Source organism: Squalius cephalus, assembly GCF_949319135.1.
Source record: "Squalius cephalus genome assembly, chromosome: 10".
Lineage (NCBI taxonomy): Eukaryota > Metazoa > Chordata > Actinopteri > Cypriniformes > Leuciscidae > Squalius > Squalius cephalus.
Window position 1 is genome coordinate 4,111,564 of NC_137131.1, and position 22,933 is coordinate 4,134,496.

Sequence of the window (22,933 nt, forward strand, 5' to 3'; positions counted from 1 at the left end):
AACTCGGTGCATAAAAGCATGCATTGCAGACATGGTCAAAGGTTCAGGTATTTTTGAATGGATGGGTAATTGTATAATTGTAGCATGATGCTATCATATCAACATGAGTCTTCCGTGTCTCTCAATGCTGCATTCATATTTCTAGTGCTTTTATTATTCAGCAGAAGCACCACCCAGATAAACACTTTTTGGTGGTCAGGAATGTTTAGATGAGTTCAGATATGAACTGAAACGCGTGCCTCTCTCAGTCAGATATCGGTTTTCTCTTTCTTCTGTTTTGTTTTCTCCAAAGGAAGTGATTTTATTCCAATTATACCTTATCTTACAGATCGATTCCTGTTTCTTAGGAAAAGAATGTAGGCAGAACCATGTGTTTGGAAGATGCCTCAGTTTAGCAATTACTTCCTTTGGAAACAAATGAGTTTACAAGATGTTGTTAGAAATCAAATACCAGCAAATTACTTCCTGTATGCATTTACTTAAAATGAACACATTATTAAAAAACAAATAGGGACATGATACGATAAAGGTTTCAAACGGTAGTATTGTGAATGGTTGTCGAACAGAGATTCAGACGAGTTAATGAACTGAGGAAAAAAATGCTAAGTAATAGTGTACAGATTTTTTTTTTTTTTAAATAAAAATGTAGGCCTACAGCGTAAAAAAACAATATGATCAATAAGTTATGACAACATGTTTTTACATTGCTTTAACTCATCAATCTAAGTTGAGATGTTGAACATCCAAGTTGATTGTACTTAAAAATTTAAGGCAGCAAGTTTTCTTTAACTTTTTTTTTAATATAGTGTAGCAATTACACAGTATATACACCAGTAAGTATACCAGTTTTTGAGCACTGCTAACCTCAGTATCAGGTTAAAACAGTTGTTTTAGTTAGTAAAACAAGACCGATAATTTAGCTTTCTGACTTTATTGAAACGGATTTCATAAATGACCTTCTTGCAGTGCTTTACAAAGAGATTTTTACAAGCAGTTTTCCAAATAGAAATGAAACAAACAATGAAGAGAATATAAAAATACTATAGAAATAATAATAATAGTAATAAGAAATCAGACATTGAAAATGTGGTAACGTACAAAAGAATAGTGGTAAAACCACTTTAGGAAAGCACTTCATGAAAGCACTGAGGTGGCTCTGATAATACTGGCCTAGAGCAACAGGAAAATAAATACAAAATGTTGTTTACAGATCAACAATGATATAATTTCTTCAAATGTGCCTATGAGATAAATATTATATGCTAAAAGACTGATTAACCTTATTATGTGGTTATTTAGAAGAAGTCAGTGAAAATCCAAGTTTAAATAAAGTATAAATCACACGCTCTTCCCATCCTCAATCATATTGACTACAGTTACAGCGAGCCAACAAATGTTCTGCCGAAATTCCTCTCAAATGGAGTTTGATTGTTTGAAGTCTTTGAAGTTTGAAAATTGTCTTTTTCAGAACTTATATAATCTAATGATACAATTAAGAATTTCTGATACGCTGATAAAGGTTTCAAATACTGCAATCAGCAGAAAACACAACAAGGAATCTTGACTAAAATGGCAACTTTTTGGCTCAGATGTTTATCTTTCCTAGCTTAGGAGTCGGCGTTCAAAAAGAGAAATTTAGATTTGGTAAAAAGTTTAGATTTAGATTCAGTAAAAAAAAAGACACCATAGATTGGGGAATTTAGTCTTAAGTTGGGAGAATATGATGGGAAATGTTTGAGCTAATTAAGATTTCTGACGTTTGATTGCAGATTTTTGAGTCAGTAGATTTCTAGTAAAGGCATGTGAGATGTCTATTTGATAAGAAGGAGATTCAAAGTCTTAATTTAATCTAAATAAAATGAAGATACTGAAGATAAATCATTTGTGATTTTTCTTCCTGAGGGGAAAAATGATTTCTGTGCCTTACACAATGTCCTCTTGTAACAATGAAAAGTACTTAACTATCAAATATCTTCTCAAACAGACTTTACTGGTTTGTGATGGAACTGATTATACAAATTAAAGTTCTTCACTGCCATTAAGATGTAGAGACCACAGTCTTCCATTACTGTGTACGTTTCTCTGTATTGTTCATTTATTATATTTATCTGTTTTCATTTTTAATGCACACCTTTAAGTTCATATTAGCCATTTATGGAACTGTGTGTACAGATGTGTTTTATCTGTCTTATTTATTGATATCTGTTTTAACTTGTGTTCTTATAGGGATAGTTGAAATGTATGAATTTCTTTCTTCTGCTGAACACAAAGTAAGATAATTTAAAGAATGTTGGTACCCAAACAGTTAATGGTCCTCATTGACTTCCATACTACTATGAGGAAGAAAATACTATGGAAGTCAATGGGGTCCAATGAAAGAAATTCATACAGGTTTGGAACAACATAAGGGTGAGTAAAAGACTAAATTAAAATTTTTGGGTGAACTATCCCTTTAATAGTCATTTTATGTATTTATTCAAATATATGGTGACGGGTTAATTATATTGAAAATGGTATGTTCCAATTAAGTAAGAGCAGGATAAATATGCATGTACGGCTGCTGTCACTAGTAGAAGGAAGAGCTAATGGTCAGATTGAGTTTAGCGAGAGATGAACAAGGTTCTTGTTAGCGTTGCTTGAGTGCGGTAAAACTCCCCTCTACATTTTTTATGAAGGGGAGTTGGTGCTGTTTTTAGTACGTAGCAGTTCTGTTGTTTTCATCATGCTCGTAACACCTGGTTTTTTTACTGCTTCAGTGTTCAATCCTGGTGTCATTGCAACCGCTCTGTTTGCTATCACAGGCGTCTGTGGTTCTGTGAAGAACCTTTAAGAACCTTTGGAATCATTCCATTGGAAATGATTCTTCAGATTATTAAAATGTTCTTTACACAGGTTCTTTGAAGACCAAAATGGCACTGCTATGAAAACCCCCTTCTGTGGCCTTTATTTTTAAGAGTGTGCCAGGGTGAGTCGAACAAGAACATGCATTCCTTAAATTTGATGTAAGATGCTTGGGATAAAAGCATCTGCCAAAAGCATAAACAGTATAAAAAAAATAAAAAAAGAGCCATTTTTGAGGTTGTGTGAGATTCACCTAGACTTATCTAATGCCCAACATCTTTAAACATTTTAGTCTCACGGTTGAGAAGTGAAAGGGGAAAAAAGAAATGCATTGAGTTTGCTTATTCATAACAACAATAGAGACATCTATTCTTCACACACCGATTTCTTCCTCTGTTCTTTACTACTGCAAATCATTATAGACTTTCCTTTGTCAGTCATCAATGCTTTTTGCAGAGTCAGACGATTTGCATTGCATTTCAGGCACGCAGACTTCAGGCTTCTTTTTGCTCATGACCTGACAGGACCTGTCTAAGGAACATGGCAGACAGTCTTGGTGTACGGCAGTGAAGCTTTGGGCTCTTGTCCTCTGACAGGTTTCGGATTGGCTCCGGCGTCGAATAGATGGGTAGTGACCACTGTGATTGATCGAATTTTGCGTTAGTCGACCTGACGCTTTACGGACTGACTTGCGGAAGGTCTCTCCAGCGAAGTAGTACAACAAGGGATTGAAGCAACTGTTGGATGCCGCCATGCACAGCGAGATGACCAGAACTTTCAGGAGGTACTCTCTGACCTGGCAGTCCTGCCTCGAAACAATGGCATGAAGATGGACCGTGCGAATGACGTGATATGGTAGGAAACACAGCAGGAACGTGCTCAGGACAACCACGATCAAACACACAGAGCGTCGGCGGGTGATCCGCTTTTGATCCCCGACTTTCCGCCCTTTGACGAGTCTGTAGAAGATGCAGCCGTAGCAGACCAGTATTATAACAAATGGTATGACAAATCCAAACGAAACCCCCACATAGTTCAAGATAAATATGCGCTTCCATGACGTGATGTTCCCGGGTTCAAAGCAGATAATCTTATCCTCCCGTTTTAAAGTACCTGACATGAGGAACGGCGTTGACAAGAAGGCCACAAATATCCAGATCGCAAAGCATGATAGACTGGCTCGCCGCACCGTGGCCAGGGTCTTGTGGCGCATGGGGTGAAGCACGGCAAAGTATCGTAGTACACTAAGGCCAGTAAGGAACAATACGCTTGTGTACAGGTTCACGTAAAAGGAAAATACACACCAGCGGCAAAACCAGTCTGGGAAGTCCCAGTGACCGCCCCTGAAGTAGTAGACCAGGCGGAAGGGCAAAGTCAAGGAGAAGCTAGCATCTGAAATGGCCAAGTTGGTCATAAAAACCGTGTTGGCAGACTTCTTAGGGGTGAAACGCAGGAACACAATCAAAGCCACGAAGTTGCTGATAAATCCAATAGGGAATACAACACTGTACGTGACAGTGTATGCCATATATTTGAAGTCTTCGCTGTTCCTACGTGTCTGGTTGATGCATGCATGTTCTTGGGTGGCGTTGAGCTGAAATGGAGTTTCCGATGTAAACGTGGAAGCTGGAGACAAAAAGAGAATTAGTTAGATATAGGCTTTAAAGGAGCCGTATGTAAGATTGTGGCCAAAACTGGTACTGCAATCACTTTCAAATTACTGTAGAGCGGTGTATCCCCTCCCCCTCCCCCTGACTCGAAGGTTGCCAGATAGGCTGCAGGATCCAGCAGGAACGTAGGCTGCTATGCAGCTGTGGTAACTAGAGCAGAGCTGACAACCCGGATGCTGAAACACTACTGACTTCGTGATTGGTAGATAGGTGGAGGGTGGAGCATCAGGCCGAAACACAACATGACAACATCAACATCAGTTGAGGGCTGCAACTTCACTTTTTAAATGACAATATCCTGGCCGTACTACTGTTGTCAGTGATATAAGTATTTGAAATGAACATGATTTAGTGACATATCAAGGCCATTTTATGATTAATTGAAATACATTTCTTACATACAGCTCCTTTGAGCATGCAAAATTATGCTTGCTTCTATTTTTACTAGTTAAAAGAACAAATAATAATGGTAATAATAAATTGTTAAAATCTACATCAACAAACTCTATCGAGCCAAGAGGTCAGTCTGCACTGGTCAAGCATCTTTTGGCTATGAAAATTTGCAGGTCATTCAACTTCAGCTGTAGTAGCAAATTTGAATAAAAACTCTTTGCATGTGTTTGCGATTATACTCTGAATGTATGTGAGTCTAGTGAGGCCGCACCAAAAAGACAATCAACAATAGCTTACTAAACCAGGAAAAACACAGGTTTAAAAACTCCCCTCGGTTTTCCAGGTTAAAAATTTATATTGCCATGGAGGTTTGATACAGACAGCAGGAGGTTGTGTTTCTTAAAATGCAAAGTATAAAAAGCTTTATTTTATCTAAAACTGTTTTAAACAAAACTCTTGTATCACTTTTATGCATGCAGTTTTATATTTAATAGTTTATATTAATATATTATTTAAAATATATATATTTGAATACATTTGAATGAAGAAATAGATATTGAATGTTATGTAATGTTATTGTAATGTCATGTCCTTATTATTTTTCAACTACCCAAATATCGTTATTTCATCAAGAGGTCTGTTGTTTCCAGTTCTCCCATCCATAGTTCATGCAAAACATATGCAAAATAATATTCCGTGGGTAAAATGAAAACTGTTGCACACTAACAATATTCAAATGACAGCTGTATTCATAGACACCTGCAAAACAAAACATGAACCGTTTTTCTGCATAAAGAAAGGCATTGTTAATTATTAATATGCTCATTTAGCCAATGTTCTGGAAGTAACTAAACAGATCTGGTATTGTCAAAGTAAATGGACTAATACACTAAAGCTGATTTAAACTGGAATAACTCATGGAACAAGTTTGCCCACAAGTCTTATTAAAAGTACCAAAGTTATTATCATGTTTGTATACCGTGGTAATTCCTTACAAAAAAAAAGGTAATGTGAAGAGGATACCATGGTACAGAGATGGTAGATGATATTTTACCATGGTACTACCATAGTGCAAGTCCAAAATAAAGTTTTTCGACATATTCTTGGATTATTTACAATTTCAAAAAGGTACAAATAAATAATATGGTATTCTTGGTATCCTGTACATAAATACCATTACAAATTAATTTCAGAACTATCTATATAGAATACATCCACTGACATTAAAATGTAAACCTCAATATGACTCGTATGAGGCTGTGACTGGAGTTTTACTCACCTGTCATTCTCTTCTGACCATCATTCCCCTCATCATCAGCGGACTGATGAATCCGTGCGAGTCAAGAGTTTTGTATTGAGAGCGTTGTGTAACAAAATGTCAGTATGTTCCCTCTAGGCAGTTTCAAGTGTCTGCTTCCTTTAAAAAGTGCATGAAGAGTGTTGTCTCTGTACTCGAGTGTCCAACCCTTAATTCTAGTGAAGCGTATTATCAGTTGTAATGTACGAAGTACACCAGACTCTCCAATAGTTGGAGCCTTGGCAAAAGAATCGCTTGTTTTCAATGATTCATACGAACCGATTCGCCCAGCGTATTCGACTGCAGAGACGTGAAACAAACAGCACTCGATGCGATCTGGATAACTAATAACTGTTTTAATCTAATCGAAAATATAGTGGTATACAGCATCATTTCTGTAACACTAAGATGAACGTAAACTTTTACTTCGGCGGAAACTTTTGAATAAAGATTCAAAATAATTTAATAGCGAAATGTTTTCTTGGGGAGTTCAAACGAATCGATTCGTTAAATTGAATCAGACTTCAGCAACTTCCTAAATATTTCCAGAGAAACCACACCTCACACTTCAGGTGTTTTTTCTTCTTTGGCAGTTTCTCTGAGCAGATGTGATTTGCGTAGGAAGCATAATTGCGCAATTCCCTTTACATGGACAAAAATAGTCATTTAAATAATTTTGTTATCCATGTAAATTGAATTATTGAATTATCTTAAAGCACATTCTTAATAATATTCTTAATAAATATAAATATATTCGTAATAAAACATATTTTTGTTAGGCTTGTTATGCAACAAGCACCATAAAACAACTTATATTTTCAGTTAGTCAAAGAGTTCACAGAACGTTAGAGGAGGATGTCCAAAAATATTGTATTTAAATAATTTTGTTATAAAAAAATATATGTAAAAAATAACAGCAAAAACGATAAGAATAAATTATATTATACATAATAATTCATATACTTCTAGACTAGTCAAATAGCTAATCTTCTGATCGAGTATGTCCGTATTTAAACAATCTTGATATAAACAACAACCAGCATTGCATAGGCCTAGCCTACATCACAACAAAAACAAGAAGAAGGCTATATAATAAATGATGTACTTAAGGTAAGGTGAGGTTAGGTAAGGTAAGGTAAAACTTTATTATCCCACATGGGGAAATTTGTCTTGGGCCAACTTCTAGGTTCTCAGTCAAGTTGTTTGTTAACCTTTGATCAAATGTCACAGATGGGCATTAGAGGAGGAGCGATCTACCAAAACGGCTGAAAGAAACTACATTTCCCATCATGCAACACCAACAACAACACGTCACCATCCCATCTAAATGCATTCTGGGAAGGAGAAGCTTGTAGACCATTTTAGCTGCAGATGACATCGAATGATCTGATCAAGAGTGTGATCTTTGGGAGAGAGGTGATCTGTTGGCAGTCATTGCACTTCTCAATATTTGAGAAATATTTCACTTCAGTGTTTCGTTGAAATATATTTGGTAAGTTTTCGATGTTTCGTGGCGTTCTTTGCGCCTTTTTCAACGACAACACGACGACACAGTCTCCATTTTGATGTGCCTTCCTGTAGCTTACTGAACTTCTCACATAACGCAAATTAAGACCACACGAACAAAAACTACTACCACAGGCTTTTTAGCCATGTTATGTAACTTACCATTGAATTAGCACGTGTTTTCAACATATATTGGTAATACCGTGTTTTACGGGCATGTACTATGGTATTCTTTTAAGTACATTGAATTGCCATGTAAATACCGAGTTATTCAAAAAATGCATTCAGTTATATATATATATATGAAAGTATCATTGTGTTTTACTTATAACAACAAGTGCTGTGATCTTATCAAATGGGAATATTATGGTAACTGTTATGTAATTTACATGGTTCTAAGAATACCATGGTACATGTAACTTACAATAGACAACACAGTAGTACCATGTTACTTTATGTAATTGAATCAAGAGCCTATACGTTTGTGGTTCTAACACAAGGCTTTGTCATTTCATATAATTTGTGTTTATTATGTGCAAAACTATAACAATTTGTTCTGCACGTTTTTAACAGGCCTTGTATTGAGAAAGGAAGATGGGTGCAGATAAACGGTCAGTGTTTTATGACTTGATGAGGTAAATATTCTCACAACTAGGGATGTGCCCGAAGCCCAAATCCGCATCTGGAAAGGCACAAAAAATGAAAAACGCATCCTACGAAGCCCAGGAAGGGATCTGGTTAGGCTTGCTGCGGTAGTCGGTTACATTACATCAGAATTTACTTATATGAAGATAGTAAGGAGAAGATGACTGACAGGACCATGTCGGAGGATTTGGTGCACAACAGATCCTAAGCATCATTGACGCATATTATTTTGTAAAATATGTGGTCAGTACCGCTGCTCCCTATATTCAAAGTATGCGTGATTGCGAATTGGAAAGTAAAAAGTGAGCCTGCATTCAAAAGCAATTTCAAAACCCCCATATTGATAGCGGCTCCATGATGCCCTCAAATTATAATATAATTACTCAACTATAGAAATGAAAGCGAAATATACTCTGCGCGGCTAACAAAAAAGTCGCTGTTTGGATTTGAATAGGCAAACGCTTAAGAGTATATGATTGGATAGTTATTGCAATGATTGCTATGTTTCTACCATGTTATATGTTTGGCAACAGTTCTTTTAACCCTAATTGATGGAGTGTGTAGCTTTTCATTTCTTGAACAACCATGTAGGAAGACTCACCATGGCCATATTCCAAGATGACAATGCCAAGATTCATCAGGCTCAAACTGTGAAAGAATGGTTGTGAGGGAGCATGAAGAATCATTTTCACACATGAATTGACACCTCTTGAGTCCAGACCTTAAATTCATTGAAAGTCTGGCATGTGCTGGAGGAGGCTTTACAGAGTGCTGGACTCTTACATTGTCAATACAAGATCTTGACCAAACATTTATACCTTTTGATGGAAATAAATGTTGTGATTATATTTCCATCAAGAGGTGCATACATTTTTGGTCAAGATCTTCTATTGACAATTCTTCATGCTCCTCCTCAACCATACTTTAACAATTTGAGCCTGATGCATCTTGACAATGTCATCCTGGAATATGGCCATGATGAGTCTTCCTACATGGTTGTTTAAGAAATGAAAATCTACACACTGCATCAATTAGGGTTAGAAGAACTGTTGCCAAACATATAACAAACTATAAACATAATAATCACTGCAATAGACTCTTAAGCATTTGCCCATTTAAATCCAAACTGTGACTTTTTTTTTATTTGCCAGGTGTTGTATTATTATTATTTTTCTTTCTTCAACATGTCCCTTTAGGGGCTCCGTAGAATGCGTCATTTCTTTTCCAAACCTAGTATTCGGCTTCGGACACATCCCTACTCACAAATTAAATTGAGCGTCATAATATCATAATCTCTTGTTGTAACTCTAGGGTTAGCCGTACAGAACGCAGTGGCAGGTACGGCTCTGAACAGTCTCGCGACGACGACCGCAGGGACCGGCGAGATCGAGACGATCGCGGATACGACTCTCATCGCTGGAGTGACGATCGTCGTAGTAGTGACCGATACGATGGTGAACGTGGTGACAGAGGTGATCGATATTGGAGCAGGGACAGTCCTGAGGTGAGGACTTACCAATATGAATGCTTATTTGATGTTTTGATATAGAATGATGCTCACTTTACTAATTCTCATCCGTGTTACAGAGAGGAAGGAAACGGCGCAGCAGCGACGGGTCTGATGACGGACACCACTCGGATGGTGATTACTCTGAGCATGATTACAGAGGAGACCCAGCTGACGAGAAGGAGAGCAAGACCATCATGCTCCGGGGTCTGCCCATGAACACCACAGAGGCAGATGTAAGTCCTTTGTCTTTTTTCCCCAAACGGTCAGAAACAGGGTCTTATGAAGTTTTCACTGAAATAAAATCTTTAAAAAGCCGTAATTAATACAATCGTATAATAGAAAATTTGTATTGAAAATAGCCAATATTAAAAAATTTTTTTTTTGTCATTACTATTAAGTATACTCATACATTTCTGTAATAATATTTTTTTTAAATCAGGGCCTAGAATATTTATTACATTTTATTTTGTTATTATTATTATTAAGTATTCCAGGCCCTGAACTAATTAAAGCTTATCATGGACATGTCTGCAGTGATAAAGCTGCATGATCAATTGAGAATCACGTTTTGTTTAAAATAGAGATCAAGATTTCTGATTAGACAAGCAAAATAAAATGTAATTTACTAGAAGTTCTGGAAAAATGTTAAGTCAATTTAAAACTTTTATTAGGTATTTTAAAAAATCTGTTTGAATGAATGATTCAAGGACTCGCTCATAAAGACTTCACTTGTTTCATTACTGGATGAATCTGTTTTTGAACGAATCTCTTGAATGAATGATTCAATGGCCCTGTCCCAAAAGGCGTACTTCATATGCACTTGCGGTCTTGTGGACTTGCAATGGCTACCGTGTGTCCATTGAGTCCACAAGACCAGGATGTCCCATTTGTCATTTTAGGTTTCAGAAGGTTGCTCGCGAGCGCCCATTTTGCCGTCGATCTGCACCTTCGATGCGCAACTTTGCACTGAAGCGAGCTCCTCAGCAGACTTCTTCCCGACTGTCAAAGCGGTGTTAGGTCACTAACTTGTGGACTCGTAGGAAGACCGAGAGTATTTAGACTGCCATTTAGGACAGTGCCAATGAAAAATATATTTTTTTAACAATCCCTTGTTGCCTCCTGCTAGTGACAGGGCTCTAGATGGGACCAAATGGTTGCATTTTGCGATCAAAATTTGAGAGTGTGCGACTGATATATATATATATAATTCTTTTTATTTATTTATTTATATACACGTTAAACCTGGAAGGGGCGCGTCAATGCATCCGGAATGTGTGGCAGGTCAATGAGTGTGAGGAGATTAGGGAATGGCCACTGTAAGTGTCTAATGTGTGGAGGGGGAGTGTCCTAGAAATAATCAAGTGCGCGTAAACGTCTGTGGGAAGGAGACGGAGACAAATGTCACAACCTGCTATGTGCGTCTGAGCAATGAGCAAGCAAACTGTTGACTCGTTCTTCCGACCTGCGGCTAGTGTGCCAGAGTTTGCAGTGTCACAGTCGGATGATGATTCAGAGTCAGAGGTTTGTGTGGCGAAAAAGGCCAGAACCCACCATTTTCGGGAAGACTGGCTGCGAGAATTCAGCTGGTTGAGGTACTGTAAGGAGACGAACTCCATGAAGACGACTTATGTTGCAGTTGCTACTCCAGAACTGTGGGGAGCACGAAGTTTGCCGACAGTGCAGGCACTTAGTTTAAACAATACGCTCGTTAAACACAAGCTTAGCCTCAAGCATAGATTATGCCGAGACATGTAGTATTGTTTGTAACTGTTAAATGACAGAAAGGTTACTAAGCACTTGAATTATTGTAACAAGAGTTTGTGGAGCTGTTTTATACCTATACATGACAACTGCTCTCTCTGGTTCAGCGACAGCGCCAACACAGATCTGTATGTTCGCTGTGATTGTGCTTGTCAAAGGTTTAATAGACACAGGTGAATTCTCATTTAGGAATAAGATCGAATGGGTGTTTGAATCGTTGGCAATCTTTTAACGATTAATCATGCAGCTCTAATAAATAATAGATTTAATAAATGTATGAAATAAGAACAAAACTCAAATAAATTAAGTAAAATAAATTCTAACCAGCTTTTTCTAAATATTACAATAATTAGTTTATTAGAAATGCATCTTTAAAGTTTTTAGTTTTAACTTTTTTTTTTCTTTTTTTTTTATCCTGGACTTCACTGTGAAAATCTAAATGAAATTGGCTTGGTGTTTAACAAACTTTATCTGACTTCGCCTTGTAATCCACAGATTCGAGCAGCCATTGACCAGCTGGAGGGGCCAAAGCCGATGGACGTGAGGCTGATGAAAAAGAGAACAGGTGAGACTGATGTACCGCGGATCCTTCCCCTCCCAAACAAACCTGTGTCCGCTGGGCCAACCTGCTTCCGCTCAAACGCCTTTTGCCATAGCAACAAGTTATCTGACCAGGTTTAACCTTCAGGCTACTGAGTTTAGAAATTTGTTGCACATTAGGTACATGTTTGGAGGTAAGTTTTTGTGTGGCGCAAAATTGGCAGAGTTTTATTTGTGCCAATTTAAGTTACATGAACGTAGAAGCAGTCATGTATCTTCTTTATCTTGTTTAAGTAGGTACACGCATATAAAAGATCGTTCAAGTTTATCTGATGGCAGCATCTGTCTCATAAAGATTATTTTAAGATTCTATGTTTATGACTGTTTGCTTTTGATTATTGATTCAACCTACTTTATCATCGTTAGACCAACAGCTAGAATATTATAAGGTGCTGTTGCTATGGTAAAAGTTTCCAGGCAACCCCCCTACATCTCTTTGGCCTCTCTGGGTCAAGGGGGTCACGAAGCAGTTTGTGACAGAGTTTGAATGTTGTACAACTGAACCATTTAAACTAACACGCCTCCCGTCTGTATATCTGAATGCCTCTCTAGGTATAAGCCGAGGTTTCGCCTTCGTGGAGTTTTATCACTTGCAAGCTGCTACCCGATGGATGGAGACCAATCAGGTTGCTTCCTAATCACCAAGTCTAGCTTTTGCCCTGGGGAATAATGCAATTTGATTACAAAAAGACAAACTGAGGGAAAAAAGCAAAGTTGCTGCCCCAGCAGACTATATGGACAGAAATGGACCAGAGCTCTTGTTTTTGAAGGCAAGGTGTGACCAAAACATAGAAGAGCCATTTGATGGAAACACTGGCTTTTCTCCTAAGTCATGTTATAAACTTTTTACCAGAACTCTGTTAGCACAGGTAAAAAAAAAAAAAAAAAAAAAGTACTGATTTTTAAGAGGGAAACCGATAAATAATACAATTCAGATGTGACTTGATTGACTCAAATGGGTTTTAAACTAAAAATTGTCAGTGCATTGAAAAATGTGTTTTTCATAGTTTATTTTTTTCTGTGAAGTTGTTCAAGTCTAGAAGTGAAGTGTGGTGCTATATTTAACATCCCATTTCATGGACATCAGCATTAAAATATCTCGGCAGTTTTTAATAGTAATTAGTTCTTTTGTGCAGAGAAAGTAAATGCCTCGTCTAGAAAGTCCCCCCCCCCCCCCCCCCCCAATCCCGTTTAAGAAAGGAGTGCCTTTTTTTACACTCTGTTCCGGCCCCATCCGGACACTCGGGTCCCAAACACACACCATCTTACACATTAAACCCTCCCGGGCGATCCTCACCCTAAACCCTCGTGGCTAATGTGGTTGTTCTTGGGCTGAGATCAAGCCTTCGCAAGAGAGGAAATAACCAAACCCTTTCTTCCTTTTTCAGAAACTGCTGACCGTTCAAGGCAAGAGTGTTGCCGTGCACTACAGCAACAACCGGCACAAGTTTGAGGACTGGCTCTGCAACTCAGTAAGTTACATGGGCTTCCCAAAACTAAGGCCGGCTACACACTGGCTGCGTGGCGTTTCTGTTGGGTGTCAGCTGCATGGTGGCTACGTGGCGTTTTCTGTGTCTTTGCACACCAGAAACGTGTCTGACGCGGAGAGAGTTGTGGAAGGCCTATACTTCATGTTAAACAAATATATAGCCTACTGATACAGCAAAGACAACGTCGGCAGTATTGACGGCAAAATAGGCTACAGAATATTTCGTTCTGAATTGACAGGTGCAATATTTGAAAAACGATAATTATTTATTATTATCTGCGTTTGTCAAAACCTAGAGACTTTCAAACATCAAAATGTCATTTATTATTATGTATTCGTGTCAAAATGACATATAAACATCTTTTCCTATTCTATTTTGCTTGGAAACGCTTCCAACACGCTTGCGTGTCACGTGAAAAATAGTCGTTGGTTCTGTTTCTAGCATGCACGCGTTTTCGCCTGAGACGTGCCTGTCACGCAGGCAGTGTGCAAGCTCTAACCTGTTAACATGGGTAATAAAAACGGACTCGCCACACAGCTTACATGCTCACGCCACGCAGCCAGTGTGTAGCCGGCCTAAAGTTTCATGATGATGATATTGTAATGGTCTCATTCAGGAATTTCATTGGATGTTAAAAAAATTAAACACAATATAAAGGATATATATTTCTCTACACTATCGTTCAGATGTTTGCTGTTTTTTTTTTAACTACTTTTTTTTTTATCAGAGATGCATTGAATTGATCAAAAGTGACAGTAAAGACATTTATAATGTTACAAAAGATTCATGTTTCAAATACATAAACTACAATAAAAACCTCAGCAGCAAATCAGCATCTTAGAATGATTTCTGAAGGATCATGTGACACTGAAGTCTTCATCTTTGCCATCACATAAATAAATTACATTTTTAATATATTAAAATAGAAAGTAATTTTAAATTGGATTATTTCACAATATTACTGTTTATACTATATTTTTAATTAAAAAAAAATGCAGCCCCGGTGAGCATGAGACATGTTTTTCTAAAACATTAAGAAATCTTATTGACCCCTAACTTTTGAACGGTAGTGTGTGTGTATATAAGGTAAAGTTATTGTATATTATATTTTTTTTCCTATGAAGATTTTTTTTGCGATGCAGGCATTAAAATAAATAATGAATATTGTAGAAAATAAGTGACTCAAGCTAAGATCTTAAATGGTGTCCACCACGGTAAGTGTTCAAGCCACTGTAGTGTGCTTGTTACCTGATGCCACATAGCAGAAGTGTCAATTAAAACAATATGACCGGTTGCTTGCAGTGTGGCCTGTACAATTTCCGGAGAAGGCTGAAGTGCTTCAGGTGTGGCGCAGCTAAAGTGGGTAAGTAGATCCCGGTGAAGGAAACCGCTGTCTACACCCATCCGGATGGTCCAGTCAAACACTGTCATGTGGTTTTTTGTTTTTTTTTACTAGGATGTATGTGGAGTTTTGCCATCTACAGTTTTCTTAACTAAAACATGATAGTGATGAGTATTTATATCTCTCTCATAATTGCTGGTGTTTGCTTTTTATTTATTTTTTTTTTTTTAGCTAGTACCTGATATTATGGCTTCTTTTCAGAGTTGTATGCTTGTTAGTCAAATCAGGCATCAAAAAATAAAACACAATAACCCCTTATATTATCGTTTACAGTATCTGCCTCATCAATGCCAATCATTTAAAAACAAAATACTCATTTTGGCCGATAACTTTGTCACTGTAGGATTGTAGGGATTGATTCATGATGTGCCCAAAGCTTTTTATGGGGCAGTGATGTGGTTTGAATCAGACTACTGTGTTTAAAGAAACTCAATGTGCTTTTGTTCTTTGTTTATTTTCAGATTCTGAGTCTAGCAGCACCACAGGAACCACAGACACCCAACCCAGTGGAGATTACTATGGCGATAGTAAGGACATTTCCATTGAGTTAGGGATGCGTAATAAATATCAATTGCATATCATCGGCCTCCAAAACTGACATTTAAATAGCAATGTTGGTTGATACTGGTATAACCACCAGTGTGATGTGCAGTACTGTTTTTTGCATTCACATTGACATGTTTGCATGTTTTGACAGCAATCATCCTAAGGAACATCGCCCCTCAGTCCACTGTTGAAGCCATACTGTCGGCACTCGCCCCTTTCGCCAACCTCTCGCCTGGCAACATCCGCCTCATTAAGGACAAACAGACGGGCCAGAACAGAGGGTTCGCCTTCGTCCAACTTGCCTCTCCTTTGGTACCTATTTTCTCCCTTCAGTCTAAACAAATCTCTTTTGTTCTAAAGATCAAATGGTCTTTGTTCCTTTAAGCGAAACCAGTGTTTTTTGCAGTGCTGAAAGCTCTAAGTACTTTTGCATGATCTTAGCACATTCTGATGATGTTTGTGGTTTTGCAGGAAGCATCACAGCTCCTAACCATCCTACAAGGCTTACAGCCCCCTCTCAAGCTGGATGGGAAGACCATTGGAGTCGACTATGCCAAGAGTGCTCGAAAGTACGTACCTCTCACTCATATCCTCATGTAGTTGTCTTGCTCAGAAGCTTGATTAATAATTCAGTTCACTAAAAAGCCTTTTTTCCCCTCCTCAGGGATTTGTTATTACCAGATGGGAACCGTGTTAGTGCCTTTTCGGTCGCCAGCACAGCCATTGCAGCTGCTCAGTGGTCCTCTAGTCAGGTACGAACAACTCTGTAGTAACCATGCCTCAATGTTAAAGCAGAATTATGAATGCATGACTGATTTAATTGACTACATGTCACTTTACAGCCTCAGCAGAGTGTGGAGCCGACATCAGAATACAGCTACCTACAGGAGGGATATGTATCCTATTCACAGGTCAGCTGACTGCACCATCTGTGCTGTACATCATTTATGTGAATCATTTTTACATTGAAGTACCGAGCTAAGATGGGTTGTTGTGTTTAGGAGTACCAGGCGTACTATCAGCAGCAGGCTGGAGCTGTGGACCCTTCCCAGGCAAATGGCATACTTGGAGGTAACGTTTGCTTGGCTTTGTCTGTATCCAGTTTAATTTGAGAATCATAATGGGTGGTTAGAGGTTGACATTTTCCCAGATCAACGTGACCTTTTGTATAAAAAGTGAAAGGATTAGAGGTGCTTGCTGTTTACGACGTGAAAACCTGTGATGTGTTTTGATTTACAGCGGCTCCAGGTGTGAAGGTGCTTCCTGCTGCTACCGGAGTGGTGATCTCTCAGACTGCGCAGGTCTATCAACCTACTACTCAGGTAAAAAAAAAATTATGCAATGAATTTGCTATTAATTTTTTTTATATATATATCAGTTGCTAACCAGGCAGCCCGGACCCACTAGCAGCCCTTCCAAAGGGGGCTGCGAAATCAATTAAAATGATTTAAAATAAGACGAAACAAGTTTAAATGGCTAAACAAAAATCTGTAACTTTCAATCATTTTTTTTTTCTTTTTTTTTTTTAAATCCAGTCCCTCAACAACTGGCAATTTTAAGTATCAAGTTTATCAACCTGGATATATGAGGGAATTTTAAAGTGTGATTTCTAGACATGGAAAAAGTCATGATATAAATAAAATCTTAAAGTCATGGTATTTTTTTTATGAGAATACATTTCTTGGTATGTCAACCTGAAAGATATTTTGTTGGGTTCAAATTCCTATTTGTGAGAAATATTTGTAAAAAACCCAAGTAATCCCGAACCACTAGAAAAACCATTGTTATTGAAACTTCTATAATTAAATTATTTATAATTATTTTATTAGGTGAATTAGGACATTTAATTAGCTTTTATAAATGTGCTTAAAAAAACATAGCTGGTGTGCATCTTGAGACAAAACAATGTCACTGACATATTTTAAGATCAATGCAGGGTGTTTTCAGTTAAAACATCTCAAACATGCATTTTAGTCTGGGCCTTGCCTGTGAAACTAGGCATTAATTCCTGTAATTAAATTTCAATCTCTATTTTATTTTATTGTTTAATGTGTTGCCATTCCTAGTTTCTATAAATAAAAAAAGTTTGAGAACAAGCAGCTTTGTCATTACAGCGAAATTACCAGAAATATCGCTGGGATCCTTCAAATATTGTCTTTGACAATGGGGGGCCTTGGAGTAAAAAAGGTGGATCTAATGTAATGATCGTTCTAATGTCATTTTCTTGTCAGATGTTACAGATTGATGGCAAAGCCCAACCCATCACAGCCGCTTCCACCATTTCCACCCCAGCAGCCTCTGCAGTCTCAGCAACCAGCACAGCAACCGCTACCTCTCAGGAAAACCAAGCCAGTAAGACCAATCATTAAATTCACACCATTCTGTAAGACAGACATGATGCTACAGGTCGTTTCTGATTCTTCTGCCATTTTCCCATGTCCTCTAGCTGTCCCAGACACTTCATCATATCAGTACGATGAGTCGTCTGGGTATTATTACGACCCCAGCACTGGCCTGTACTATGACGCCAACACGCATGTATGTGTCCCATGCTTTTTTTGGCAAGATAATGCTATATTTCATCTGAAAACTTGTAGAGGGTTCTAAACGTTGTTTCTGTCTGTAGTACTATTACAACTCCCAGACTCAGCAGTATCTGTACTGGGACGGGGAGAAGCAGGCCTACGTGCCGGCGGTGGACGCCAACAATGCGGCTCAGAACGCTGCCTCCACTTCTCAGAAAGAGGGCAAAGAGAAGAAAGAGAAACCTAAGAGCAAAACGGCTCAGCAGGTAATAAAAGTTTGCGAACCCACTCAGAATACCATCATTTTAGCAATGTCGTAGCAACTATTTGACGCCCTAACAACATGCCGGCGAGTTTTGCATCAGCATTATGTTTGAAAAATGTAGAAAATCTGGTTTGATTTCAGTCCTTCACTAGTGCTAAAAATCCCTCTATCTCTGTGCGTCAGATTGCGAAGGACATGGAGCGCTGGGCCAAGAGTCTGAACAAACAGAAAGAAAACTTCAAGGGCAGCTTCCAGCCCATCAGTCAGGAGGAGAGGAAGGAGGCGGCGGCAGCTGATGCTGGTTTCACACTCTTCGAGAAGAAGGTATTGTTGAAGACACATTGCATTCTCTGATGATGATGGTGGTTTTGTCATAATTCATACGGTGTTTTTCTTTGCACATTAGCAGGCAGGGGCACTGGAGAGGCTTGTAACAGAGGCGTCCAAAGCAACAGAAGAAGAGAGCTCCTCATCAAAGGTGCCAAATGCACCGCACCACTACAAAACATGTCAGATTATCAAGTCGCGTGAGCTCATTTGTTCACCTCCCTTTGCTGCGCCACAGGTGGGGCTGGTGGCAGCGTACAGCGGCGACAGTGAGCCGGAGGAGTGCATGGATGGAGATGACAGGGAGGACAAGTTGACCGACTGGAAGAAGATGGCGTGCCTGCTGTGCCGGAGGCAGTTCCCCAATAAAGAAGGTCTGATCCGCCATCAGCAGCTCTCAGACCTGCACAAGGTAATTACTCAGGGCCATTTACCGAGTCTTTATAATCGTTTCCGTCGCTTCTGAAAATATGAAAATCGACTTCGCCGTATTTATATAATCATATGTCTGTTTTCCAGCAAAACTTGGAGGTTCTCAGGAGATCCAAACTGAGCGAAGCAGAACTGGAAGAGTTGGAGAGGAAAGAGACAGAGGTGTGAAACCTCATTACCAAATACACACTGCCGAAACTTCCTTCTTTTAAAGAGTATTTCCTGGAATTTGCTGACACGCATGTCCCTTTTACCTTGTTCTGAACAGATGAAGTACAGAGACAGGGCAGCTGAGAGACGAGAGAAATACGGTATCCCTGAACCCCCTGCACCCAAGAAAAGGAAATTTACCCAGCCAACACCTGTTGTGTAAGTTTAAGTGTTTTATTTGATCACAGTGGCCCTCATTTATCAAAAGTGCGTACACCAAATTTCCAGCGTACACCTGGCGTACACCCAAAACCACGGTGACTTTGAGATTTATCAATATGGACGTTGGCGTACGGCACGCTCAAATCCTACACCTGCTCAGGAGGTGGTGTACGCACGTTTTGAGTGCGGGAATGCGCAGAAAAACAATTCCTAACACCACAAAACGCACTGACAAACTAAAAGATATGATATATTATGACCCACTGTAAAAAAAACAACAACATAGTAATTATAAACTTCAATGTTTATTTTTGTGCAACATGGACTTCAATGATTAATTTGTGTGACTTTACCAAAATCATTTGATTTGTAGGCATATGTATTCCTTCAGTTGCGAGCCTGTGCGCTTTACCTGACGTTTCAAGCCTTGTTTATACTTTCGCCTGGCTCCGCAGCGCGAGTCTCCGCAGACTGCGCGCGCACCTCCCCAAACTGACGAGGCGTTTATACTCGACGCGCTCGCCGTTGTACTATTCTTTGAAACGATGGTTAGGCAGGGTTAGGCCCGGCAGGTGTGCACGGACTGGGTTTAGTAATGAAAGGCTTTCAATGACCAAAAAAATAATTCAGACTGACAAAATAATAAAAATGCCATTCTTCTTCTTTTAAATAATAATAATACAAATAATAATAACGACATTCTTCTTCTAAATAACAATAAGCGTCATTAATAATAAAAATCTGGAAATCAATTTTGTTTCTTTCCACTTCTCTGGTTTCGCTTTCTCTTTCTCAAAGAAGTTTCTCTTTAATTTGCCGTCTTCCGTGTGTCCATGGCGTAAAATGAGGGCGTGGGGGGAGCGGAAACTTGAATATATAGGGGCGTGTTATTCTAATGACGATCGATTTCAGCCGCAGCATTTATCAAGGGCAGGTATTGCGTACACCAGAATTTCAAAGGTACGCACAGCTTCATAAATCAGGCGATGAGAGGAGTGTAAGCATAATCTTACGCCAATATATACGCCCGTTTCTACGCAAGATTGATAAATGAGGGCCAGTGTGTTTTGTGAGGTGTTTACTATGACAATACAAGTGCATTATCAATATTAAGATGCACGTTGCACCATTCGATTTTGCAGAAATTACGAACAGCCCACAAAGGACGGATTGAACAGCGATAATATCGGCAATAAGATGCTGCAGGCCATGGGCTGGAAGGAAGGCAAAGGTCTGGGTAGAAACCAGCAGGGCATCACAACACCTATTGAGGTACGACTCATTATTATACCTGTCATGTTATCATGCTACATTTAGTATTGGATAAACATTTTAACAAATCTTAAAAATGTCTTGTATGATTAGCAGGAATGTATTTGTGAATGTAGGTGTTGTGTGATCATTTATGAAAAACATGCATGCATGGTTTAACATTTAAAATTTGGCAAGCACTAATGAAAACATTTCCTTTGTCATGAATTTTTGTCAACTCGCACTCATACAAGGTTAACTTTGAACCCTGTTCTCTGCCTGCAGGCTCAGTTGAGAACGAAGGGAGCCGGTCTGGGAACTAAAGGAAGCAGCTACAGCCTCTCAGCCTCAGATACCTACAAGGATGCAGTCCGGAAAGCCATGTTTGCACGCTTCACAGAAATTGAGTGAATGAGGATCTGTTATGTCAGTTTGGCAAAGAAAAATATTTGTGACTTTCATCCTCTGTGCTGAGGTGTCATGTATTTATTTTGACTTCTGAAACTCTCTTGATGAACATAAGATATGTGACTAGAAGAATGTGTACATAATGTACAGAGTCCTAGAGAAATGTGAAGAACGAGTTTTTGGTTATTTGCTTTTTCCAAAATAGATCTTGAACTGTGTAAAGTTTATATATGATCTCATTTTTGTACATAAGAAAAAATAAATGAGACGACCTGATTTGAATTTGAGTGCTTTTGTTTCACAGAAAACTGGTGGAATCTTCTTTCATGAAATTAGGTTGGGTTGTTTGGTTTGAGACCCATCAAATATTTACAAGGCACATCTGAAGTGTATTGTGTGCTGAAAGCTAAAAAATATATAATTCTGTAGGGAAGATCTTTACCACAACACCTTTCACTACTATAGGCATGCCAGGGTTTGTGAAAGTGATGCTCTGTCAAGCTACCAAAAGTTGAGAATGTTTTGGTTTCATTGCAAATATCTCTGACGCTTGTTGACCAAAGAATGCCATCTACATTATTAATTACAGGCTGGCCTAGTTGTGCTGCTTTGAATCCCAAGAGCTGTATTCTGGGTTAAAAAAAAAAGCTCATTTTTAGAGATCTCAACCTACAGCTTGTTTAGATGTATGGCTTTGATTTTCTCACAATTTGAGTTAAACGTGTTTTGGAAAATATAAATTCCATGTAAAAATTCAAAATGGCATTTTTCATAAGAAATATAAAGTTTTATAACTTTTCTTTATTTCAAATTCACTTTTTTAAAACTTTTTTTCACTTCAGCAATAATCTGTACAAGTGAAGTGTCGACTTTAAAAAGGGACCAAACTGAAGTCTGTGCTCCAAAACATTCAAGATAACCGTTTAAATTGGAAATTCATTTTCAGGTCTATGCTCCAAAAGTGAATAAATGGATAACTACTGCATAAATATAATTTAGAACCATAAAATCCCCTAAAATGCAAAATATTAAATAAAACAAACTAAAATATATTACAATCATTTCATTGAAATAAAAAGAAATTGGTCAACTTTGACGGACACAATAACATTACCAGAGGGTTAAACACATCTTACATTTATTCAATAAGATATTTAAGTAAACGTTTTAATAAAAGCAAATATCTGCTACATTGTGAATGTAGTCACGGTTGAGAAGTTGCAGGGATATCGATGTGACTATTCATGTAGCATGGTTTCTCACTTGCTTATTTCTTACTCTTATTCTCTGTCTTTTTGCTCATCAACGGTTTAGTTTCTTGTAAAAGTTTCTTGTCTGAACATGAAATCACATCTGTTTAACGGCTTTCATTCATGTGCTGCCTGTGGCATTGTTTTTTATTCATAGGGTGTTGAACACAACGCCTAGTTCACAAGAATCGACCTCTTTCGGGAGAACAACCTGTTTGTTATGTGACTGACAGACAAAGTGGAGAAACTTGACGTGTCACCAACAAACATCCAGCAATGCTAACAATTAGAGAGTTCTTTGTGTTAGCCCGCCTAATTCTTGAATGTGGTTAGCCTACTTACAATGAATGTCAAGAATATACAGGCTAGCCTACTGTTGTGCATTTTTATCACAATGTTAGGCTACATTTAAGAAGGGAACATAATAAATTAATTAAATAGG

General features: G+C 38.3%; 2 protein-coding genes across 4 annotated transcripts; one reads left to right on the top strand and one right to left on the bottom strand.

Annotated features, from left to right (window-relative positions):
- Positions 1-919: 919 nt before the first annotated feature.
- On the bottom strand, positions 920-6,415 carry cysltr3 (cysteinyl leukotriene receptor 3). The gene is made up of 2 exons (XM_079883594.1): positions 6,184-6,415; positions 920-4,467 (listed from the first exon to the last, which is right to left on the bottom strand). The coding sequence occupies exons 1-2, from the start codon at positions 6,188-6,190 to the stop codon at positions 3,275-3,277; spliced, it is 1,200 nt and encodes a 399-aa protein (XP_079739720.1). The 5' UTR covers positions 6,191-6,415; the 3' UTR covers positions 920-3,274.
- Positions 6,416-7,528: 1,113 nt separating this feature from the next.
- rbm5 (RNA binding motif protein 5) lies at positions 7,529-21,517 on the top strand. Of its 3 annotated transcripts, none has more exons than XM_079883641.1 (25): positions 7,529-7,693; positions 8,281-8,342; positions 9,664-9,856; positions 9,940-10,095; positions 12,119-12,188; positions 12,776-12,849; positions 13,612-13,695; positions 15,016-15,076; positions 15,577-15,642; positions 15,813-15,973; positions 16,133-16,230; positions 16,326-16,413; positions 16,504-16,572; positions 16,663-16,732; positions 16,901-16,983; positions 17,893-18,013; positions 18,108-18,199; positions 18,288-18,452; positions 18,635-18,775; positions 18,858-18,929; positions 19,017-19,190; positions 19,298-19,372; positions 19,479-19,579; positions 20,725-20,854; positions 21,119-21,517. In XM_079883641.1, the coding sequence occupies exons 2-25, from the start codon at positions 8,302-8,304 to the stop codon at positions 21,242-21,244; spliced, it is 2,511 nt and encodes an 836-aa protein (XP_079739767.1). In that variant the 5' UTR covers positions 7,529-7,693; positions 8,281-8,301; the 3' UTR covers positions 21,245-21,517. The 3 variants fall into 3 exon arrangements, with proteins under 3 accessions (XP_079739767.1, XP_079739768.1, XP_079739769.1); XM_079883642.1 differs by having other exon boundaries at positions 18,861-18,929; XM_079883643.1 differs by having other exon boundaries at positions 8,281-8,318.
- The last annotated feature ends 1,416 nt before the right edge of the window (positions 21,518-22,933 follow it).

Excerpts from the sequence above, each read along its gene's own strand:
- rbm5 (XM_079883641.1), top strand. The coding sequence starts at position 8,302 with ATGGGTGCAGATAAACGGTCAGTGTTTTATGACTTGATGAG. Across the intron at positions 18,014-18,107 it reads CTCTCAGGAAAACCAAGCCA|CTGTCCCAGACACTTCATCA; the intron begins GTAAGACCAATC and ends CATGTCCTCTAG. Across the intron at positions 20,855-21,118 it reads GCATCACAACACCTATTGAG|GCTCAGTTGAGAACGAAGGG; the intron begins GTACGACTCATT and ends CTCTGCCTGCAG.